Consider the following 23162-nt stretch of genomic DNA (forward strand, 5'->3'; position numbering starts at 1 on the left):
TTTTTGCAAATGTATTAAAACAAAAAAACGGAAATATTACATGTACATAACTATTCAGACCCTTTACTCAGTACTTTGTTGAAGCACCTTTGGCAGCGATTACAGCCTCAAGTCTTCTTGGGTATGACGCTACAAGCTTGCCACACCTGTATTTGGGGAGTTTCTCCCATTCTTCTCTGCAGATTCTCTCAAGCTCTGTCAGGTTGGATGGGGAGCATCGCTGCACAGCTATTTTCAGGTCTCTCCAGAGATGTTTGATTGGGTTCAAGTCCGGGCTATGGTTGGGCCACTCAAGGACATTCAAAGACTTGTCCCGAAGCCACTCCTGCGTTGTCTTAGCCGTGTGCTTAGGGTCATTGCCCTGTTAGAAGGTGAACCTTCACCGCAGTCTGAGGTCCTGAGAGCTCTGGAGCAGGTTTTCATCAAGGATCTCTTTGTACTTTGCTCCATTCACCTTTCCCTTGATCATGGCTAGTCTCCCAGTCCCTGTCGCTGAAAAACATCCCCACAGCATGATGCTACCACCACCATGCTTCACCGTAGGGATGGTGCCAGGTTTCCTCCAGACGTGACACTTGGCATTCAGGCCAAAGAGTTCAATCTTGGTTTTATCAGACCCAGGAATCTAGTTTCTTGTGGTCTGAGTCCTTTAGGTGCCTTTTGGAAAACTCCAAGCGGTCTGTCATGTGCCTTTTTACTGCAGAGTGGCTTCCGTCTCTCCACTCTACCATAAAGGCCGGATTGGTGGAGTGCTGCAGAGATGGATGTCCTTCTGGAAGGTTCTACCATCTCCACAGAGGAACTCTGACAGAGCTCCAGAGATCCTCTGTGGAGATGGTAGAATCTTCCAGAAGGACAACAATCTCTGCAGCACTCCACCAATCAGGCCTTTATGGTAGAGTGGACAGACGGAAGCCACTCTACAGTAAAAAGGCACATGACAGACCGCTTGGAGTTTGCCAAAAGGCACCTAAAGGACTCAGAGCACAAGAAACCAGGAAGCCACTCTGCAGAAATCCAAGGCCCCTCTCCCCCGATTGCTCAGTTAGGCCGGGTGGCCAGCTCTAGAAAGAGTCTTGGTGGTTCCACACTTATTCCATTTAGGAATGATGGAGGCCACTGTGTACTTGGGGACCTTCAATGCTGTAAAAAAATTTTGGTAACCTTCCCCAGATCTGTGCCTCGACACAATCCTGTCTTGGAGCTCTACAGACAATTCATTCGACCTCATGGCTTGGTTTTTGCTCTGACATTCATTGTCAACTGTGGGACCTTTTATCGACAGGTGTCATGTCCAAATCATGTCCAATCAATTGAATTTACCACAGGTAAATCAAGTTGTAGAAACATCTCAAGGATGATCAATGGAAACAGGATGCACCTGAGTTCAATTTCGAGTCTCATATCAAAGGGTCTGAATACTTATGTAAATAAGTTATTTCTGTGTTTTATTTTTAATACATTTGCAAACATTTCTAAAAACCTTTTTTCACTTTGTTATTATGGAGTATTGTGTTTAGATTGATGAGGATTTAAAAATACATATATTTTAGAATAAAGCTGTAACGTAACAAAATGTCGAAAAAGTCAAGGGGTCAGAATACCTTCCGAATGCACTGCATATATAAAACAGGTGAAAATCAAGTTTTTGGCAGCACCGGGCCTTGTATGCAATTTTACATCAAGAACTATAGAGAACTGTTGTATGTCCACATTGAAAAAGCATAATAAATATGTGTATTTCCTTTGTTTCACTTTAGCCATTACAGTTAATAGCTTTACTCAACAACTAGAGGATGTGGAAGCTAAAGAGAAGGACACCATGGCGACCTTTGAGTGTGAAACAAATGAGCCGTTCGTTAAAGTCAAATGGCTGAAGAACAATTCAGAGATTTTCTCTGGAGACAAATACAGGATGCACTCAGACAGAAAGGTTCATTTCCTTTCTGTACTGATCATCAACATGAAGGACGATGCAGACTACAGTTGTGTTGTTGTTGAAGATGACCACATCAGGACCACTGCCAGACTCAATGTGGAAGGTTGGCAGTTTTTCTTACTATTTTACTATATCACTGACAATTATTTTCAACTGTGAAAATAGTGAAGTTGGAATAGAAAGAGTAACTCTGAAACAGTTATACTTAGCAATGTCTCATTGTGCAGGTGCTTCACTGTCAATTGTGAAGAGGCTGGAGAACATTGAAGTGCCTGAGACCTACTCTGGGGAGTTTGAGGTTGAATTATCTCGAGAGGATGCTGAAGGTACCTGGTATTTCAATGACAAGGAAATCACTCCCAGCAGCAAATATGTTACCTCCTCCCGTCGTGGACGCCATGCCTTGACTGTCAAAGACGTCAAGAAAGAAGATCAGGGAAAATATACATTCAAAATTGCTGATATGCAGACCAGTGCCTCGCTGAAGATGAAACGTGAGTTGTGACTGTTATTGGTGTTAGCTTGTTCTCTTCCAATCCATTTCAAGACAACTATTACTGTTGAAAAAGTGGGATGAACTGCGCAATAATATCAATGTCTTTTCCTTCAGTGCGCCCTGTGACACTGATGCAACCCCTCACTGACCTGACAATCTGCGAGGGTGACATCGCTCAATTAGAAGTGCGATTCTCTCAGGAAAACGTTGAGGGAACATGGATGAAGAATGGCCAAGCAATCTCCGCCACAGATCGCATCCACATCGTTATCGACAAACAGGTCCACAAGCTGCTTGTTGAAAACGTGAGCAGAGACGATGCTGCAACATACTCCTTCGTTGTCCCAGCTCAGGATATCTCCACCTCTGGGAAGTTGAACATTCAAAGTAAGTCACTTTTATCAGTCTGACTATATTCATATTGGTATAGTTCTATTGTGAATCATCAGGTATTTAAAAACAAAAAATGTCTCTGTGTTTTACAGCGATTGATATTTTGAGCCCACTCACTGATATTACCGCAGTTGAGGGCACCAAGGCTGTTATGGAGGCTAAAATCTCTGCTGCTGATGTTACCTCTGTGAAATGGTACCACAATGACAAACTTGTGATGCCCAGTGAGAGAATCCAGATGCTTGCGAAGGGATCCAAACAGCGCCTGGTATTCCACAGGACCTTTGCCTCTGATGAAGGAACCTACAAGCTATGTGTTGGCAAAGCTGACTCTAGCTGTAAACTGACTATTGAAAGTAAGTTGTTTTCACCGATTGTGTTAGATGTTGGTTCAAACTACATTGATACAGACCCTATTCAACATATTTTGTTATTTTACAGAAATTCACATCACCAAGCATATGGAGGATCAAGTTTGCACAGAGACCCAGAATATAACATTTAAAGTTGAGGTTTCCCACCCTGGCATTGCCGCTGTGTGGACCTTCAAGAAACTACCACTCAAAGCTAGTCCAAAGCATAAGATTGAGGCCAAGGGCAAAAATTACAGCCTGAGTGTCATTAATACCATGAAGGATGAAGAGGGAGAATACGCATTCGCTGCTGGTGAACAGACATCCAGCGCAAAGCTTACTGTGTCAGGTATGTTTAACATCTCCATGATTTCTGACATAAACTCCTTCAGAATTTTTTTTAGATTTCATGAATTGATAAACATTTTCACTACCCTGACTCGAAGGTGTTTGCTGAGTAAAATCGGATTGGTTCCTTATTGGTTCTTTATTGTCCTCATATACCATATTAAAGCTGTGTCTCCACCATCCACTACCCTTTTTACCAGTTATCTAAAGTTAACCATGTCTCCATGTTCCCAGGTGGTGCCATAAACAGACCACTCCAGGACGTGACTGTGGCTGAGTCTCAGACAGCTGAGCTGGAGTGTGAGGTGGCCAACCCAACTGCTGAGGGCAAGTGGCTTAAGGATGGACAACCCGTGAACTTCAGTGACAATGTCAACCATATGAACAATGGAGCTGTCAGACGTCTGGTCATTGCCATAACCAGACCCAATGACATCGGTGAATACACTTACCAGGTCGCAAACTCCAAGACAACAGCCAACCTGAGAGTTGAGGGTGGGTGTTAAATCCTGAGTGGAAATTGTTGTTTATTTTAAACTGGTGTTAGCATTAATAAATGCCTATTATATGATTGTTATATGACTGCTGTTTATGTAATGTTTATGTTTGATTTCATAGCTGTGAAAGTCAAGAAGACACTGAAGAATCAAACTGTTACTGAGACACAGGAGGCAGAGTTCAGTCTGGAGCTCACCCACAAGAATGTGAAGGGCTCACAATGGATTAAGAATGGTGTAGAGATCAACCCAAGTGAGAAATATGAAATCACAACTGATGGCATGGTCCACACCTTGAAGATCAAGAACTGCGACACACGCGATGAATCAGTTTATGGATTCAAACTTGGGAAACTATCTGCTAATGCTAGATTGAACGTTGAGAGTAAGTGCATATTTTAACTGTCACAAATTGATTTATGCAATCAAGTATACAAATGTATGTATACTTGAAATGTTTCTACTTACCCTTTGAGGTTTTTGACTCTCATCAATCTCTTTTTCAGCAATCAAGATTGTGAAGAAGCCTAAAGATGTGACATCACTATTGGATGCCACTGCCTCTTTTGAGCTGAGCCTGTCTCATGATGACATCCCTATCAAATGGATGTTCAATAACAAGGAGCTTAAACCAAGTGAAAATGTCAAAATACTGTCTGAGAGAAAAGCTCACAAGCTGACCATCCAGAATGTGAAGACTGACAACCATGGAGAGTACACAGCTGTAGTTGGAAACCTGCAATGCAGTGCATCTTTATATGTTGAAGGTCGGTATTGAGTTTGATGAATAGACTAGAGTACTGGATACATGATTGCTGAGTACTCAGTTGATACCTTTTACTTAAATTAAGATTTTATGTGATTCTTCCAGCTCTGCGTGTCACAAAACCCATCAAGAACATTGAAGTCCCAGAGACCCATGTGGCCACTTTTGAATGTGAAGTTTCACACTTCAATGTCCCGTCCACTTGGCTAAAAGATGGAGTGGAGATAGAAATGAGTGAAAAGTTCAGGATTGTGGTGCAGGGCAAACTTCACCAGCTCAAGATCATGAACACTAGCAGAGAAGATTCTGCAGAATACACATTTGTCTGTGGAAATGACAGAGTCTCTGCCACTTTGACCGTCAATGGTAAGTTTACTCTTCATTATCAATGAAGTAATCCCTAATCATATTATTATCAGAATGTATCGTAACATTTTCCTTTTTACCTTAGCCATTTTGATCACCAACATGCTGAAAGACCTCAATGCACAGGAGAAAGACACAATCACATTTGAAGTGAATGTCAACTATGAGGGCATCACCTACAAGTGGCTCAAGAATGGTGTTGAGATTCCCTCCACAGACAGATGCCAGAGCCGCACCAAACAGCTAACTCACTCGCTCACCATCCGAAATGTTCATTTTGGTGATAGTGCGGAGTACACATTTGTGGCTGGTTCTGCTGCGTCAGTAGCAAAGCTTTATGTTGATGGTATGTTCTTATTTTTCTTCCATTTTCAAAAAAAAGGTTTTCCTGTATATTTCACAATCTAAGGTCTTATTTCTGTGCATTGTGTTTTAGCTCGCGTTATTGAATTCACCAAGCATATCAAAGATATCAAGATTACAGAGAAGAAGAGGGCCACTTTTGAATGTGAGATCTCTGAGCCTAATGTTCAGGTGATGTGGATGAAAGATGGACAAGAGCTGGACATTTCCGAAAGGTACATCTTATTACCAGTAATATTAGACCTGGTGAAGATACTAATGGGTATCATAATAAACTAATCTTAACTATTCATCTGTATCTAACTGTTATTTCTAAATGCCTTGACAGATACACCGTATCCACCGAGAAATTTCTGCACCGTCTAATGATCCAGTCAGTCCGCATGTCTGATGCCGGAGAATATTCTGTTGTCGCTGGTGCAAGCGTGTCAAAGGCTTATCTCACCGTGGAGGGCAAAGATGTCCGCATTACAGAGCCTGCTGAGAAGAAAATGACGGTGAATATGAATTTGATACATTTTTATTTACAGAAAAAACACTTTTTAGTATCATTTTAAAGATGATTAATATCATGATTCATTTCTAGGTTGTTGAGAAACAAAGAACGACATTTGAGTTTGAAGTCAATGAGGATGACATTGAAGGTCGCTGGCTGAGGAACGGTGTTGAGCTCCAGTTTTCCGTTGAGCAGAGGTTTAGCTATGTTTGCATTAGAAAGCTCCATCGTCTGACAATCACTGAGACCTACAGAAGTGACGCAGGAGAATACACCTTCATCGCTGGCAGGAACAGGACCGTTGTGACACTTCATGTCAACAGTAAGTCAAACTTCATGGTATTGGTTTTATTGGAAAATATATTTAATTGCCCTACAGTATATCTGTGTAATAGTTACAGTAATAACTGCAGTTACATGTCCTTGCCTGTAGAGGGCATTGCAGTGCCCTCCTACTAGAGTAGCAGCGTAGTAGGTATGGACTATGCTGATAAGAGGATACAGTATGTCATTTTTTAACAGGAGGATTCAAAGTGATGACGACAATGGTTGTTCCTCAGTGTTGCATCTTTCTACATCACATTTCTTATTTCATTTTTTTTTCTTCATTTAGTCCCTGAGCCACCTCAGATCATTAACCACATGCAGCCCCTGTCTGTGGAGGCCGGCAAACCTGCTCGCTTCTCTGTGGAAGTGACTGGCGTCCCCCAGCCCCAGGTGTTCTGGTACAAGAACTCCCAGGCTCTCTCCCCAGGCTTCAAGTGCAAGTTTCTGCGTGATGGGAATGAGCACTGTCTGCTACTCATTGAAGTGTTCCCAGAGGATGCAGCGGTCTACAACTGTGAGGCCAAGAATGAAGGTGGTGTTGCCACCAGTTCAGCTGCACTGAATGTCGAAGGTAACCATTACATTTTTGTGTGATAATAATGCCAAGTCAACAGAAATTATGACATAACAGAAGAACAATTGTTGTCAAAAACTAGTTGTAAAAGTACACCATTCTTACAAATGTTATGCATTCCGTATATAATTATTTTATTGGACCAACCTTTTTATAGAGTGTTAAGATGACCATGATGTTTTTGTTTAGTCGCCGAAGATATTACCTCACAAATAAAGAACTGAAATGGTTTATTAATATAAGAAAGTTGCTAATTATTTTTTATTTCAGTTTCAGAAGTTGTTTCTCCTGACACTGGAGCTCCTCTGTCCCCACCTACCATCATCTCACCAATCAGCAACACCTCAACCACTGAGGGAGAGTCTGCCAGATTCCAGTGCAAAGTTACTGGAGAAGGTATTTTGCACATTACATTGTTGGGATGAGTTGGAATAAAAACATGTTTTTGTGGGTGTAATGGGTGTAATTGTGGAAGTATACCTTTTGTTATTTGTTGTCCTATTGCATTTGAAGGTGAGGCATGTGAACCTCTCCATAATAAAAAATGAATTGTATTATAAATCCTTGTTAAAAACATACTGTGATGTTTCAAGCAGCGACCTTCATCAGACAGAGCTAATTTGTCAGACATTTTTAAGAGTATAATTTAACTTTATTTTGTATGTACGTTTGCTGACAATTATTAATAATAAATAAAAAATTAAAATATTCTAAAACAATATATAGTTTTAAATCCAATCCTCCATTTGTAGCTCTGAAGATGTCCTGGTACCATGGTGAGAAGGAAATTAAGCAGTCAGACTTCTTCAGGATTTCTACATTTGATGACACCTGCCAACTGGAGCTCAGCAGAGTGTACTCTGAGGATGAGGGGGAATACACCTGTGTTGCCAGAAACGCAGGAGGAATGGTCACATGCTCTGCACGTTTGAAACTTGATGGTGAGTTTGCATACCTTTCTGTAACCAGATGGTTACCTATACCCGGAAAAGATTCCGACTCTACTCTTGCTTATAGCTACACTGGGGTAGGGCAGGCTTCCTGTTTAGATTAAGACACTGTGGAGCCGGCGTGAGATATGGCTCGGAAAACGTACCTGAATCCAGGGATGAGAAATTAGTTGTACTCCAAATTGTCCCATTATCTCAACTGTTAAACCGAGAAGGTTGAACGACTGCTATTTAAACGGCAGTCGTTCAATCTTCTCAGTGTAACAGTTGAGATAATGGGACAATTCTGAGAAGAACGCATTTCTGGATTGAGGTACGTTTTCCGAGTCATATCTAGAAATATTATAATTTGTAGCCAAAGATAACTAATTTAGCAGATAAATAACTTCAATATATAATATGATTATGCAGTATCCTCTTAAATATGTAATTTTTTCTCTATGCACATGACTTTCACTAGAAATATACACACATGGATATGTGTATCTGTGTCCATCCATAAAAATGCTAATACTCAATTAATTGAACGTACTTCCTTTCAGGGCAAAAACAAACTATGGATATTACATCTGATTCTCAAAGGCATGTCTCATCCAGTCTTTCATCAAGCTTCTCAAGTGTAAAGAAGGAGCAAATTGCCCAAAGGCCCACTTTTATTCACCCAATAGAAAGCTGTGTCGTTCAGCATGGTGAAGTGGCCAGGTTTCATGCTTGTGTGTCCAGCATGCCAAAGCCAGAGATTAGCTGGTATCATAACCACCAGCCAATTAAGCCTATCAAAGATATTGTCTTTCATTTCGATGAGATGACAAACACTGCCACATTAATTATAGTCGATGCTTACGCTGAGCATGCTGGACAATACACTTGCAAAGCAACCAATAACGCCGGAGAGGCGATGTGCACAGCAACCCTTGCAGTAACCAAAGAAGGTAACTCGTTTTTTACCTTGAATTAGCCTTTGATTTTACAACACCGTGTAATTAATCATCTATTAATTTTCACAAAATTCCTTTCTCCAACCGACACCTCTCATTAAACCAACCAAACGACTTTCTTCTTCTTCTTGGGGAAAACCTTTTTGCTTTCCCATGTTCTATATAGTTTACTAACCTCACAATTTAAAATAGAATATTCAAAATATGTTAGTCACTTTTTTAGTTCTAATTCCTAGATGGGTATATGCAGCTTGAGTAGAACACATTCTCTTCTTGTCATTCTTCTCTGTCACTCCTTGCTCTCCTTGCAGCTTGAGTAGGTAGTACATTCTCCTTTTGTCATTCATCTATCACACTCCTTGCTGTCCTTGGTTGTGACATCCCTCTCAGCGATAGCTCTGTGGACTGTGCATGTTGTAGCCTATACCCTCTCCCTATTTGGACTTGTGTCTGACTGTCAAACTTTGCTTTGTTTGTTTATACCCCTGTTTGTACCCCTGTTTTGTTCCCTTGTTTGTACCATCAAAGTGGAAACGTTCAAATTATTGTAATCAGTTAAAGGGTTTGAGTTAGAATTGTTAGCATAACCTCTGAAAAGCATTTTTGTCCAGCAGGATATAACTTCAAGGAAATTACATCTGGGCTAAGCATTAAGTCCAAAATTGTTTCTTGAAATGAGCAATCTCAAAATGATAGATGGATCAATTCAGTATCTCATTTGATTGGCACCCATTTCTCTGTAAGTTTGTAGAGCTCTCACATACAGAGAGGGTGAAATTAAGCCAAAATGGAAAGGAATTGGTACCAATCATCATCAAAGATTATCGTCTTAAATCACACCAACTCTTAATTTCCTTTACAGTAACCCATATGAAGGAAGAGATTGAAGCAACCATTGAGCAAGAAGTCAAAGGTAAGACTCATTTACACTCTTCATTACTGAAATGTACTTCATCAACCCCTTAGTTGTATGACATGCACCTGAGCATATGGATAAGTGATTTATGAATGTTCACACTGCATGCAAGCGGAAAATGTTTTTGATGCTAAATGTTCATCTTATGTATTCTTCAATATCGACATAATGTTATGTCCTTGTATTATGTGATTGGTTTTTGTACAGCAAGCACTGATTAAAACTGCTTGCTTTTAGAAGTTTTAGAAAAATGAGTTTTGGCATCTATCAATCTTATCCTTTACGCATGAAGGTTCTTAGTGGATTGTAATGGATTCCCAAAAAGGTGCAGGATGTGTATCTTTTAAAGTTTCCAGACCTCAGGAAATTATCCTTTAAAAGATATGGGAATAGCCACATCTTTTAATTGCTTCTTAAAGTGTATTGCATTTGGAACTCTCCTCCTGCAAATATTTCTTAGACTGGCTTGCAGATAGTGGTATGTGATTAATTGTTTGCTTTTAAAATAACATGATTATACCTGTAAACTATATTAGTTCGAATAAACGCCTTCTCATACAATTCTAGAGCTGCTTTTACAAGTTTTACTTATTTGTATCATTGGAGAGTCATGTTTCTCATGAAATATTTTTTTATAATTTACCCTCATTCAAAGGATTAGAAAGGGCGTTTATTCATCTTTCTGCAAGTCAGGTAAGGAATATTTAGCTTAAGAATACACTAAGTAAAGCAAAAGCAAGCTTATTTAAAAAAAGCAGAGCAGGTTATTTTGGAAATTATTATGCTTTTTAAGAAATTTATGTTTTGAAGAAATGTCCACAGAAGAAGGAACAAAACATCCAGCAATTTTCGTGTCAGAATCTTAAAAAAAGAATCAAGTCTTGCGTTTATTCGAACAAATATGGTGAGTGAAATTGTTTTTTTATGGCTATGTGACTTGCTGCATGTTCTTAATATTTTCATTAATATTCATTTTAAAAATTTGAATTTTATTATCTTTTTTTTTTACCCAGATGGAATTTTATTGAAAGGATTTTTTCTTTTTTTCAGAGTTGTTTTATAATAAAAGGACTGAATGCTGGGAGAACAGAGGACAGATGCGCAGAGCCGTTTCAGACACGGAGGACTTGGATCAAGCAAACAATTCATTCATTAAATGGAATGGGGCTGATAACATTAAGCCATTTTTTATAAAAAAGCTGAAATTCCAGAATGTTCTTGAGGGAGAACCTGCTGCATTAAGATGCAGATTGGTAGCTTTCCCGATCCCAACCATATTATGGTTTCATAACAATAGACCGATTCAGAAAGAACGTCGTCGTAGAATACGTACAGAGAGCACTATGCACATACACGCTACTAGTTTAATCACTGATAGTATCAAAGACAAAGACTCCGGCAGTTACAAAGTAATGGCTATTAACACAGAGGGGTCTGCAGAGTCCATAGCATCACTTCTGGTGTCAATGAGGGAAGAACAAGATGCCAATTATCTAAGCCATGTTAGACGGTCAACTAGACCTCATGGAAGCTTAGATTCGTTGGTTGATCAAAAAAAAGAGAAAAAGTTCAGGGTTGACCTGAGATGCGTTGGATCTCCATTTGATAAAAAGTCCAAACCGAGGGGCAGATCTAGATCTAAGGATGCTCCGGTTCGCACCTTGTACTTCAGAAGCTTATCACCAACAAGTGGGAATAATAAAGAAAGTAATCTGAATGAAACCGCATCTGAACGAGCCCGCTCTCCACCTTCTATGTTTGGTGGGGAAAGGGTTAGTAGGTCTGAAAGGTTTAACGACAGACACAGTGACATCTACTGTGACAGACACACTGGCAGATTCAGCGACAAATTCAGTGACAGGTGCAGTGATAGATACAGCGATAGATTTAGTGACACAGAAAGCCTACACGGAGAAGTAAAAGTAAAGCTTGGCCTGTTACAAAATGCAGTCAAACAAAAAAAGAGGCTCTCTATGTCCACAATGTCATCATCAGAGTTTGACTTGGAGTCAAACGCAAGTGAATCTAGCTATGCAGATTATGTTGATCGATTAAGGGTCAAGAAGCCTGCCTCCTTACCTGGAGATTTACAGCATGCTCGACCTTTTGAAAGATACAATAGAAATGATAAAGTTTCTGCAGAATTCTATGGTAGATATGACATAATTCCCACACATAGTGCTGCATCGACACAGCCCCATGTGAGGCATTCATTTGAACCTCAGTCTCGGTCTAGGGCCATTCAAATGTTGAAAAGTGAACTACCAGCGGCAGGAAAAGAAAATGACTTTGAAACACATATGGATGAAAAGGCCCTTACTCCAGGGGAACCTCAACATGAGGTCAGATTCGAACAAAAGATAGGTGAGGACTTAGAAAATCAAGGTGCACACTACATAGGAAATCAAGGTGAGGAATATTTAGGAAATCAAACTCAGTTTTCTGAAGACCTAAAGACAAAGATGGATGGGAGATCACCACACATTGCTGCACGGAGATCTCCAAACATTGCTGCATTGGATAACTTTTCCAGATCCAGCCCAATCAAACCACTGAAGGAAATACTTTCCAGTGAGACGATTATTACACAAGAGGATACTGTGAAGAGCACAGAACAATTTGAACATCCACCCAGCTCTGCGGAAAACCGCTATGAGAACATTGAAAGTGAATGTGAAGATAAACTTTTAGCCTTGAGGATTAGAAAATGGCAAAAGGGAATGCAGATGGACCAAGACGAACAGTTTGAAAATGAAACAGACCATTCGAAGGCAAGGGATTCGCCATACATGCGATCTGAAATGCATGTTTATGGTGAGGAGGTAGAGACAAAAACAGCAATAGAAACTGTCAGTGAGGAGAAGCATTGGGAAGAGCATCATATATCCCAGGAAAAGGTCCTCTTATCCCAGGAAAAATGTTATGGATTGAAGAGTGGAACTGAACAGAATCTGTCCCTTTCCCAAACCAAAGAGAAGAATGCCAGTGAGAAAAAACAAGAAGAACACAATGTATCCCGGGAAGATGCCCACTTAACAATGGAAGAGCTCCACGTACCCCAAGAAAATATTAATTCCCCAAAAGAGAGGCATGCCAATATTTATGGTGAGGAGCAAGGGAGAAAAACTGCAACAGAAACTGAGGCATTCGCTTCCCAGCATTTGCCCTGTTCTCCAAAAGAGAGTCATGCAGAGAGTAGTGCGGAAAAAACTTGGGAAGAGCACCATTTATCCCTGGAAAATGTTGTCCCTTTCCAGAATTTGCCCCTTTCCCAAACAAGGAGTGCCAGTGTTAACAAAACCGGAGAAGAGCACCTTTTATCTCAGGATAATATTTATGGATTGAAGAGTGACAGTGAACAGAATTTGTCCAGTTCCCAAACAACAGACAGACGTACCATTGAGAAAACCCGAGAAGAATACCTTTCATCCCGAGAAGAGCGCCACCACTTATCACGGGAAGAGCTCCGCTTATCCCGGGAAAATATTTCTGGATTGAAGAGTGAAAGTGAACAGAATTTGCCCCGTTCCCCAAGAGAGAGACGTGCCAGTGTGAATAAAAAAGGAGAAGAGCACCATTTATCCCAGGAGAATATTTATGGGTTGAAGAGTGACAGTGAACAGAATTTGCCCCGTTCCCCAAGAGAGAGGCGTGCCAGTGAAAAGAAAATACGAGAAGAGCACCATGTATCCCAGGAAGGACTTCACTTATCCTGTGAAGAGCTCCACTTATCCCGGGAAAATATTTATGAATTAAAGAGCGAAAGTGAAAAGTTTGGGAGTGAGGAAGAGGCTCTGGCACATCGAATCATGAAATGGCAGCAAGACGTTTTGACTGAGCAGGAGAAAGCTGTTGACTTGGATTCTGATTGGGTTGGTGCGGATTACTCACCCTATGTTGCTAGAAAAAGGTCTGAATCAAAAATGGCTGCTGAGGGCACTGCTCTTGGATCAACCGCTCACTCTGAGGCAGATTCAGCGAGAAGAAGAAAGCCTTCCCCGGAAAAGACAGACTATGAAAAATTCCTGACTGAGGATGTCCCTCATGATTTCAGAGATGAGAGAAGGTCCACACAAGAAAAGACAGGAAACAAACATGTCCTGACTGAGAAGGATATTGCTCCTGAATATAGATATGACAGCTCCTCACCAGAAAAGACGGCAGGTGAAACGTTCCTGACTGAGGATGCCCCTCATGAGTACAGAGATGTAAGAATAAAGACTTCTGCAGAAAATACAACAAAGGAAATGCTTCTCCGTGATGATACAGCCCATGAAGGCCCAAAAAGGCATTCTCCAGAAAAGATGACAAAGGAAAGGTTCCTGAGTGAACATGCCCCTCATGACTACAGATATGAAGGAAGATCTTCGCCAGAAAGGACAGCAAAGGAAAAGTCCCAGAGTAAGGATATCCATCATTTCAAAGATGAAAGTTTCCAGTGGCCCCCTCCTCCTCAAACTGTTATTGATGAAACAAGGCTGCAGACCGAAAGTGAGTATTTTGTGAGCGAAGAGGAAGCCTTGGCTCAGCGCATCTTAAAATGGCAAGAAGACGTTCTCACCGAACAAGAAGAAGCTGTTGAATTAGAGTCTAACTGGGCTTTGGCTGAACATTCACAACACCCAAATAAAACCGATGCCAGTGGACCCGATGAAGGTTACTCTAATGAACCTGTGAAAGAATGCTCACCTGTGAGAGAACCCTCCCCTATGAGACAACATCACATTGGTCAGCATGAAAGTTCCTCTTTTGAACCAGTCTCTTATCAGAATGAGAAGTCTCATACAATGTCATTTGGGTCCTCACCTGTGAGAGAATGCTTGCCTGTGAAAGAACGCTCTCCAATTAAAGAGCGCTCTCCTGTGAAAGAATCGTCACCTATGAGACAACATCGAATTGGTGAGGTTGTCTCTCAAGAGGATTGGGCTATGGCTGAACTTTCACAACACCATCGTCAGAGAACGTATGCCAGTGGGGATGATGCCAATGACGGTCCTTCTTATGAACCTGTTTCTCATCATATAGAGAAGTTTCATCAAATGTTACTTGGCTTTCACTCACCGGTGAGAGGGTCCTCACCAGTTAGAGGGTCCTCACCAGGGAGAGAAACCTCACCTGGTAGAGAGCCCTCCCCTGGCAGAGAACGCTCACTTGGCAGAGTTCGATCACCTGTGAAAGAAGCCTCACCTGGTAGAGAAGCCTCACCTAGGATAGGCCGTTCACCTTTGAGAGAACATCACATTGGTCAGCATGGCTCTCAAGCCGAAGTTGGTACAGAAGGGCCTTCCAATTGGGAATCCGACTTAAGACCTGATGAAAAAGAAAAAGTGTCTTTGAGGACCACAGAGAGGAAAGAAGAACACAGAGAAATGCTATCAAAAGATGACCTTCAGCAAATGGACATGCATCAGAGGACAAAGGAGTTTGATAATACTTCACCGAAAACATCCCTACCTATCTTTGTGAGAGAAATCTCACCCATGAAAGTAAAGAGGGGAGAGATGACAGACTTTAAATGTCGTTTCCGGGGAGACCCTCAACCAACTGTCACTTGGCTCAAAGATGACCAACCAATCAGTCAAAACCCAGACTTTGATGTTCTCATCAAATTGAATGAAACCACATTAACCATCTACTATCCGACTATATACCACGAGGGGACATTTAGTTGTGTTATAACTAATACATTTGGAAAGTCAACCTCCTCTGCCACACTCGAAGTTACTGAGAGTGAGCAATTAAGAAAATCACCATCACCGGTGGCCTCGCGTAAAGTGAAAGTGACAACAGATTATGAAATTAGTGAAGAAGATCTTGACCAAATGATTGACGAGGAACTTGAATCGTACATAGACGTTGAAACAGATGAGAAATCCTTTCTACAGGTGCCTCAGGCTGTCTTGTACAGACCTCGTGCTTCAGACTCACAATATTCTACTTCTAATGTCGAGATCAGGATCACTGCTCCAACACCAGTCCCATTCGAAATGATTGAAAAAGATGCAGAGATGTCTGAGGACGATGGCAGTTCCCATCCTATGAAACACAAATTCACATTCTCCTATGATCCGAGTGATGCCGCTAAGGTAGTCAGTAAATCTGAGAACATAAGCTCTTCAGAAGGCCAAACCAGTAAGGTTGAAAGCAGTTCTGATGTGTACTTCCAACCAGCTGTTGCTATTGCTGGATCTTCTGAGGTAGAAGCAGCCATGGCTGGTGAATGGGAACAATATATACTATCTGGAAATTCAGAAGATTTGAGGCAGTCCCCTCTGAGTGATACTGGTGATATTACTGACCAGGCATTGATGCTGACTTTGGACAGAACTTTAGGTTCCCACAGCCTTAAAATGACTGTTCCAAAAGTAACTAAACCAAAGCAAAGTGTTTCAAAAGAAGCACCTAGTATTACTGGGTGTGGTCGGCAATCATCTGCTGCAGTAGTCGAAATGTCACATATTAAGCAGGCCTTTGAGACACCTGTGTTGTCAGAGGCACCTGAATTGTCAGATACTACTGTTCATGAAGTGACAAAGTCCACAGAGTCATATTTCCCTGAGGATATCCCAGAAGTATCAATCCATCCTGAACAGGATGATATGTCATTGGTAACTAATGTTGTGGAAGGAACTCCACTGCAGGCCAAACAAGACACTATATTAGTAGAAGGTAGTTATACACAAATTTCGAGAGACAAGTCAATTTCCCCCAAAAGTGGACCAGAGGTTGTCTTACTAGAAGGTAGTAATACACAAATTTCGACCAAAGCGAAGACAGTCTCTCCAAAACGTGCCCCTGAGCATGGCCAGACCATGTCTACTACTCAGGAGGAAGACAAGGAAATCTGTATGATTTCAGGAGAAACTGTTGAGGAAGCTGGCGTAATTGACACCCATGGTGACTTAAAACACTTTGTTCCCCTCTCAAGTGTAGCAGAGGTGCAGGAGTCACCAAAACTTGTCAGACCTGAGGCAGTTAAAGCAGTAAAGACTAGCCATTCTCCAGAAAGTATAGGACCTGGTGTGATAGATGAAAGTATGAAAGAGGACAGTGGAAGTGCATTTGTCAGTACTGGCAGTAGCTTCATTCCTTGTGAGAAAGTCCCAGTGTCGGAGACCCCAGATGATGTTTCAATGTCAGCCGGTAATGAGGTTGTAAAGCCAAAAAGATTCTCTGGCTCATTTGCAGCTCCAGAAGTTCAGAGATTGGACACTGAGTCTTCTGTTCGCGAGGACATGACTCATATGAATGAAAATATGTCTATATTTGAACGCTCAAAGGGTAGCGCATTTGTCAGTGTTAGTGGGGCACGTAGTGAAATTGTTAGTGAAAAAACTGCAGAGGAAAATGAGGAACATGCTGATGCTGAGAGTGGTGAGCCTTCAGTGGTTTCAAAATCAGTGAGTATTAAGTTCAAAGAAGATGGTTTTACAGATGATCTTGATGCACAAGGTTCACAACAGCAAGCAGAGGCTAACTCAGACAGTGCTTATCTAAGTACAGCTGTCAGTCAAGGTGCTACAGGTTTGACCTCACTTGAAGAGGAGGCAGTGACCTTCAGTACTGTTTATGACTACTACAACCCACCAACTGAGTGGGGCAGACCTCTATCACCAGAGTCGGAGATGTCCATCGAGTGTGGTAGCACATTTAGTGAGGAATTGACAGAAATCGAGCGGTTCTATACGCCAGCTTCTTCAACTGAAATTTCGCAGCTCCCGAAATCTCCCGAATCTTTCCACACTCCTGAAACTGAAACTCCAGCAGGTTATATGACCCCTAATGAGTATGCCTTCTCTCCTCTTGAACATAAAAGAACATCTACTGACTTCAATGAGAGGTTATTTTCTCCTGCTAAGTTCTTGAGGTCACCCGATGATGAGGGCATTGAGACAACTCCCCCTGCATTTAGCTTAGAGGAAGGAATCTTCCTCTCAGAGCGTGCCCTTGGCCTTGGAGGACTACAGGAAAAAGTCCAGGGAATCCCCCCGGCTTTCCTCAAACCTCTCACCAAAAGGAGAGTTTTTGAACAAGATTCATTATCGTTTTACGCTGAGGTGTTTGGGTTGCCTTCACCTGAAGTTAAGTGGTTTAGAAACAAAACCCAGCTTGTTGTAGAAGAAAGGATCACAATGGATAGAGATGGCGACAATATCACACTTGTTATTCAAAACATTACGAAAGCTGATCAAGGTGAATATATTTGCGAAGCTGTTAACTATGTAGGAGAGGCAAAAAGCGTTGCACTAGTTGTAGTTATATCCAACGAGGCCAGATACATGCCCCCACCACCAGCAGTCACCCACCAGCATGTGATGGAGTTTGATGTTGAGGAAGATGATGACTCATCGAGGTCTTGCTCCCCTCAGGAGATTCTATTAGAGGTGGAGCTGGATGAAAATGAGGTTAAAGAGTTTGAGAGACAGGTGAAGATAATTACCGTCCCAGAATACACCGCTGACAATAAAAGTATGATAATATCACTCGATGTTCTCCCGAGTATGTACGAGGAGAGTGGAGTTGACTTTGTAACGCAAGAAAGGGATGATTTGAAAATAGCTTTTGAGGTTACAGAAATGCCACCGCGCTTCATCAACCCAATTTGTGATATGGAAACCCCTGAAAATACAACTGTAATGTTTGAGTGTTCTCTGATGGGAATTCCCTCTCCCATAGTATCATGGTTTAAAGGTAACAAAAAGATCCCTCACGATAACAAGAAATACTTGTACTCATCTGATGGAGACAATCATTTCCTAAAGATCAGGAAAGCCAGCACTCATGATAGTGGAATATACACCTGCAGGGCCATCAATGTGGTTGGGGAAACTCTTTGCAGGGCATCTCTTCTTGTGTTGAATCCCAAAAACTTTATAGGGAAAACAAGAGGAAGAGAATTGACAGCTGTGTCTCTTGGTAGTGCTAAAGTTCAGCCTCAAAAGTTTGACTTGGTTGTTGGGAATGAGTTTGATGGTGAGCAGGCATCAGAAATAGAGCTGGAATTTGAATTTGAGCAGGAAGCTGATGAATCACAAAAGGCTGTTAGACTCGTAGCCATAACAGACAATGAGATGAGCGAGCAGGGAGAGAAATATGTCAGTATAAATTTTGATGTTTTCGCAGAGCCCGCCAAAGATGATAAAATAGAATTCAAAGGAAAGTCATCGGAATCGTGTAGTTTCCAGTTTCAAATGACTGAAACTCCACCAAAATGCATTATTCCTTTGACAAACGTCACTGCAGCAGTAGGAACTCCAGTGGTCCTCCAGTGTTTAGTTAATGGTAAACCTCATCCCACTGCTGAATGGTACAAAGATGGCGATCCAGTGAAAGAAACTAGGTACATGATCCAAGAGAAAGCATCTGGACATTTTAATTTGATCATAACAAATGTCACTCAAAATGATGCGGGAGAGTACAAGTGTCTCATCCAAAATAAATCTGGATATACTGAAACAACTGCTTTGTTGAAAGTGTTCTAATCTCTTCATGTAATTTATTTTCATGTGGAAGTTGAACTCAATTAAGCAATTGTATGTTCGAAAAGTAGCTTTTGTTAATTATTCTGAGATACATGTGAAAGGTTTTCTGAAATTAGGTATAGATCTTATTTATTGTGTATAGTGTGTAATCACTTCACACATAAGAGTAATTATAAATGTTATATAATCATGTTTGGTATGTTTGAATGTTGAATGTTTGCTTATCAAAATAGTAAAACAAAAGTTAATGCTTATTGTTTTATTTAACGTGACAACGTGTATGAATACTTACCACCCATGTGTAATCAAAACATTGTTATCAAGACATTCGTGTTAGGCCCAAAATGTCCAATGGTTTAATATTTCAAATTAATCATATAATTGAATATATAGTCATACATAATATAACAAATACAAAAAACTCTGGGGCTTATCTAATTGTTCATTGGGGATTTCTCGGACCCAGATCAAGCGTACTCCTGAACGAAAAAGCATGCTCAATGGAGAACTGGGGATCCAATTCCCAGTGTGTAGTGTTGAAGTTGGAATTTACATTAGGGTAAACAGCATGACTGTCCGCCCCAGCACCTTTGTTATAGTTTTTATTTTGTGGCCGAAATGGAGGTGAGGTGCGTAAAGCAGTGTGGTAAAAATAATACTTACAGTACATATTCTGCTGTTCTATCGCGCGTGCAATGAAGTCGGGAAAAACGGTGGGTGTTGTTTTCAGTAACGTTGTTGTTGTAATATCCCAAACGGATGTGGCAGTTTCACCATTAAGGGTTCCAGCTTTAAGAAGTGCATGTCAAATTATCAATATGTATGCAACCATGATAATTCCATCTTAACATGATGCTGTACAATCAGTGATGTGCAGAATTTAAACATTTTCTTTGTGAATGAGTTTCTGATAATATTTTGTTTCTTTTGGTTAATGATTTAAAATATATATATATTGTACCCAAAAACAATTCAATATCTAACACAATTTGAATCTAATATTGAATGTACTATTGTAGAGTTTATTTTTTCATTAGGACTACAGTGGCAAAGTACATCCATTCAAAATAAAGCCTTGGGGTTGGCTGTAAAATTACATTTTTAAAAAGGATATGTTCATTATATACATTATATGTGCTGTAAATATGTGTTTCACTGTATGTTTGAGGCAATTGTATTCTTAATGAATACTGTATATTTGGGCTTATAAAAGACTTACCAATTTGACTGATCTCAATAAAGTATGACAGAGTATTCATTTGGAAATGGGAGTAATTGAAATTCATGATTTGTTTGTACAGAAATCACTTCACTTTGTCTCTAACAGAGTTTATTTATGTATAAATAAAATAGTTATATACTGATGTATTTATTGTATGTTTTTTTTAATGTAAAGTAATGTTGATGTCAACCTTTAAGTTTTTGCAGCGGACACACAGTTGACCAGCATAACCCTGTCTTTAATGGACATTTTATCTCAATCTTACAAATTATTTTTTACACAGAATATTCTAGGTCGACTGTGACCACAGTGGAAGAAGAACAAGAATCCTACACCACTGGCCTTCAGTTACCTCAAACATCCAAAACACTTGAACTCCAGCCAGAGTCTAAATACTATTCGAGTACTTTAGAGGATAAAAAAGAAAAGCCTATATTTTTGACCCAACTCTCACCAGCAGCTGTCAATGTTGGGGAGTCAGCTATATTTACTATCACAGTATCTGGTCTTCCAAAGCCTACTGTTCAGTGGTTTCATAATGGGAAAGTAATTACTTCTTCATCAATTTACAAATTGGTTCAAGAAAAAGATGAGTATACCTTAATAATATCTGAGGTAAAAACAGAGTATAAAGGCGAGTACACTTGTACAGCTAGCAATAGATTTGGCCAGACAACCTGTACTACTTACCTGGAGGTAAGTAAGAGAGCTTCAACTACAGCTGAGCAATGGGTGGAAAAAATGTTCAAAGCCACTGTCCAACCTCCAAATTTCACTAGCCAAATCAAACCTATAAAATGCCAAGAGGGAGGTGAGGCTTACTTTAAATATAAAGTAACTGGTGATCCAATACCAGATGTACAGTGGTATAAAAGTGCTCGTCAAATTCAGCCTGGTAAGTACTGCATTATAGTGAACAACCCAGATGGCTCTGGCTTCATCAACATGAAGGGCATTCAACAGCAGGACAGTGGTCTCTATACATGTAAGGCTTCCAACCCATCTGGGGAGGCCTCTTGTAGTGCTGACCTAATTGTGTTCAAAGAGCCTATCTCTGTATCTCAGCGTAAGGAACACATGGTTGTTCAAAAAGGTTATAAAGTATCCATGACTGCTGAACAAGCTACAGAGTCCCGCTTGTACGAGGTCAACCTTCCTGGAGAGACCAGAGCCAGAGATCAAGCAGGACATCAGATGGTGTACACCATTGGCACCGAGGACAGCCAGGTTGTTTCCAGTGAGCAAGTACAAACCCTTAGAGAGTTGGATATGTCTGCAGCTACTGTCCAAAAAGAGAGGGTCACCCACCAGGCTGCAGTTCTGCAGTCACATGAGGTACAAGAGAGAGTGTCTGTGGGTGTCACTCTTCCACCTGAAGTTTCAGTAGTTTCTACGAAACAACACCGTACGGCTCCCTTTCATACATCTGCTGTTCAGGATAGCCCACAGCTCACAGAGCAGCACTGTGACCGTATCCAAAGCCCAGTAGTCGTAGAGCTTCAGTCTTCAAAAGAGAAGCGCTCAAAATTAATGTCTGCCACTTCCGAGGAGATGACCACCTTGGCGAGTGTAAGCACAGAGATGTCAGGTGAAAGGAAGACAGATAAAGTAAAGCCAACCTCCGAGCCAAAACATCTTGTCAGTAGTCATCTTGTTGAATCCCAACTGTCAATTTTAAAAGAACGATCGCAAGACATTCCCAAGCCACAGGAGGAAAAAAGTTACAAAGTCAAAGAAGGCATTAAGATATTGTATTCCGCTATGTCAACTGAAAAACAGATGATTCCTGAGGGCCATACCACAGATGTGCCATCTTCTGACTCTGCTCTACAATCTTCAGTGACAAAAGAATCGTTCAAACCAATCCTAGCCTCAGTTTCTGAGACAAAACAAACCTTATCAAAAGAGACAAAATTTACCATGCAGAGGCCAGAGGCAGAAAAGGCTCTCCTTCGTAAAGATTACATTATGAAATCTGCACTGACAGCTGAGGAAAAGCAAATGTTACAAGCTGAACAAACAAAACAAGTGAAGAGTTTAGAAAGTGCTACCTCATTATTTTCTCAGGTAGAAGGTGAACAGGTACTGCATTTGCAGATAATTAGAGATCAGGATATCCTACCATCTGAGGAACCATTTACTTGTGAGAAACCAGCTGTAGAACAAGCAGGTGCCAGGAAAAGCCCTACTCTTTTACATACAGTAACCCACGATGAACGGACATCTGTCACTTGCGAAGATACGACTGAGTTTGAGGCCAAGAGAGACACAATGACCATTCAGCCCCAAAAACAAGCCCCTACCCCATTACATCTTCAGTCATTTCATCCAGGAGGTGCCTTAACCAAAGAGGGAATTATTACCATTGAAAAGCCAGCCCAACAGACAGCAACACAGAAGCAGGAGAAAGCCAGAAAACACGCAGCATCCTCAGAGGAAAAAATGGAGCTTAGCGCAGATTATTCCAAAGATCTTGATGTGTCTGTGACAGGAGTTCAGTCAAAGCTTAGAACAGAACCCAGACCACAGAACATTCTTCAGGTCACATCAAAGCCCATGCAGATATCCAAAGAAACACCATTTACTAGTGATGCCAAACAGCAGCGTGCATTAATCCAAAAAGAAGATCGTTGGAACATCATGCAAGTTACAAGTGTGGCAGATAGTCAAGCGTTAGAGGAGGGACATACTGAGAGTTTGACAGCTGTTGACAAATTTTCATGCAAATCCGAAATA

At 40.9% G+C, this 23162-nt stretch overlaps 1 protein-coding gene across 1 annotated transcript in view; it reads left to right on the forward strand.

The window, feature by feature from the left end:
* Positions 1-23162, forward strand: part of LOC139546639 (titin-like) — a 185365-nt gene that overhangs the window by 18712 nt on the left and 143491 nt on the right. Inside the window, exons 24-40 of the mRNA XM_071355254.1 lie at positions 1761-2042; positions 2167-2433; positions 2550-2822; positions 2921-3184; positions 3270-3530; positions 3764-4024; positions 4148-4411; positions 4533-4793; positions 4898-5158; positions 5244-5504; positions 5595-5736; positions 5850-6018; positions 6108-6339; positions 6631-6915; positions 7189-7314; positions 7671-7859; positions 9669-9719. Coding sequence (XP_071211355.1) covers positions 1761-2042; positions 2167-2433; positions 2550-2822; positions 2921-3184; positions 3270-3530; positions 3764-4024; positions 4148-4411; positions 4533-4793; positions 4898-5158; positions 5244-5504; positions 5595-5736; positions 5850-6018; positions 6108-6339; positions 6631-6915; positions 7189-7314; positions 7671-7859; positions 9669-9719 — 3849 coding nt within the window. The remainder of the gene's footprint in view (positions 1-1760; positions 2043-2166; positions 2434-2549; positions 2823-2920; positions 3185-3269; positions 3531-3763; positions 4025-4147; positions 4412-4532; positions 4794-4897; positions 5159-5243; positions 5505-5594; positions 5737-5849; positions 6019-6107; positions 6340-6630; positions 6916-7188; positions 7315-7670; positions 7860-9668; positions 9720-23162) is intronic.

The sequence above is a fragment of the Salvelinus alpinus genome, chromosome 20 (genome assembly GCF_045679555.1).
Source record: "Salvelinus alpinus chromosome 20, SLU_Salpinus.1, whole genome shotgun sequence".
NCBI lineage: Eukaryota > Metazoa > Chordata > Actinopteri > Salmoniformes > Salmonidae > Salvelinus > Salvelinus alpinus.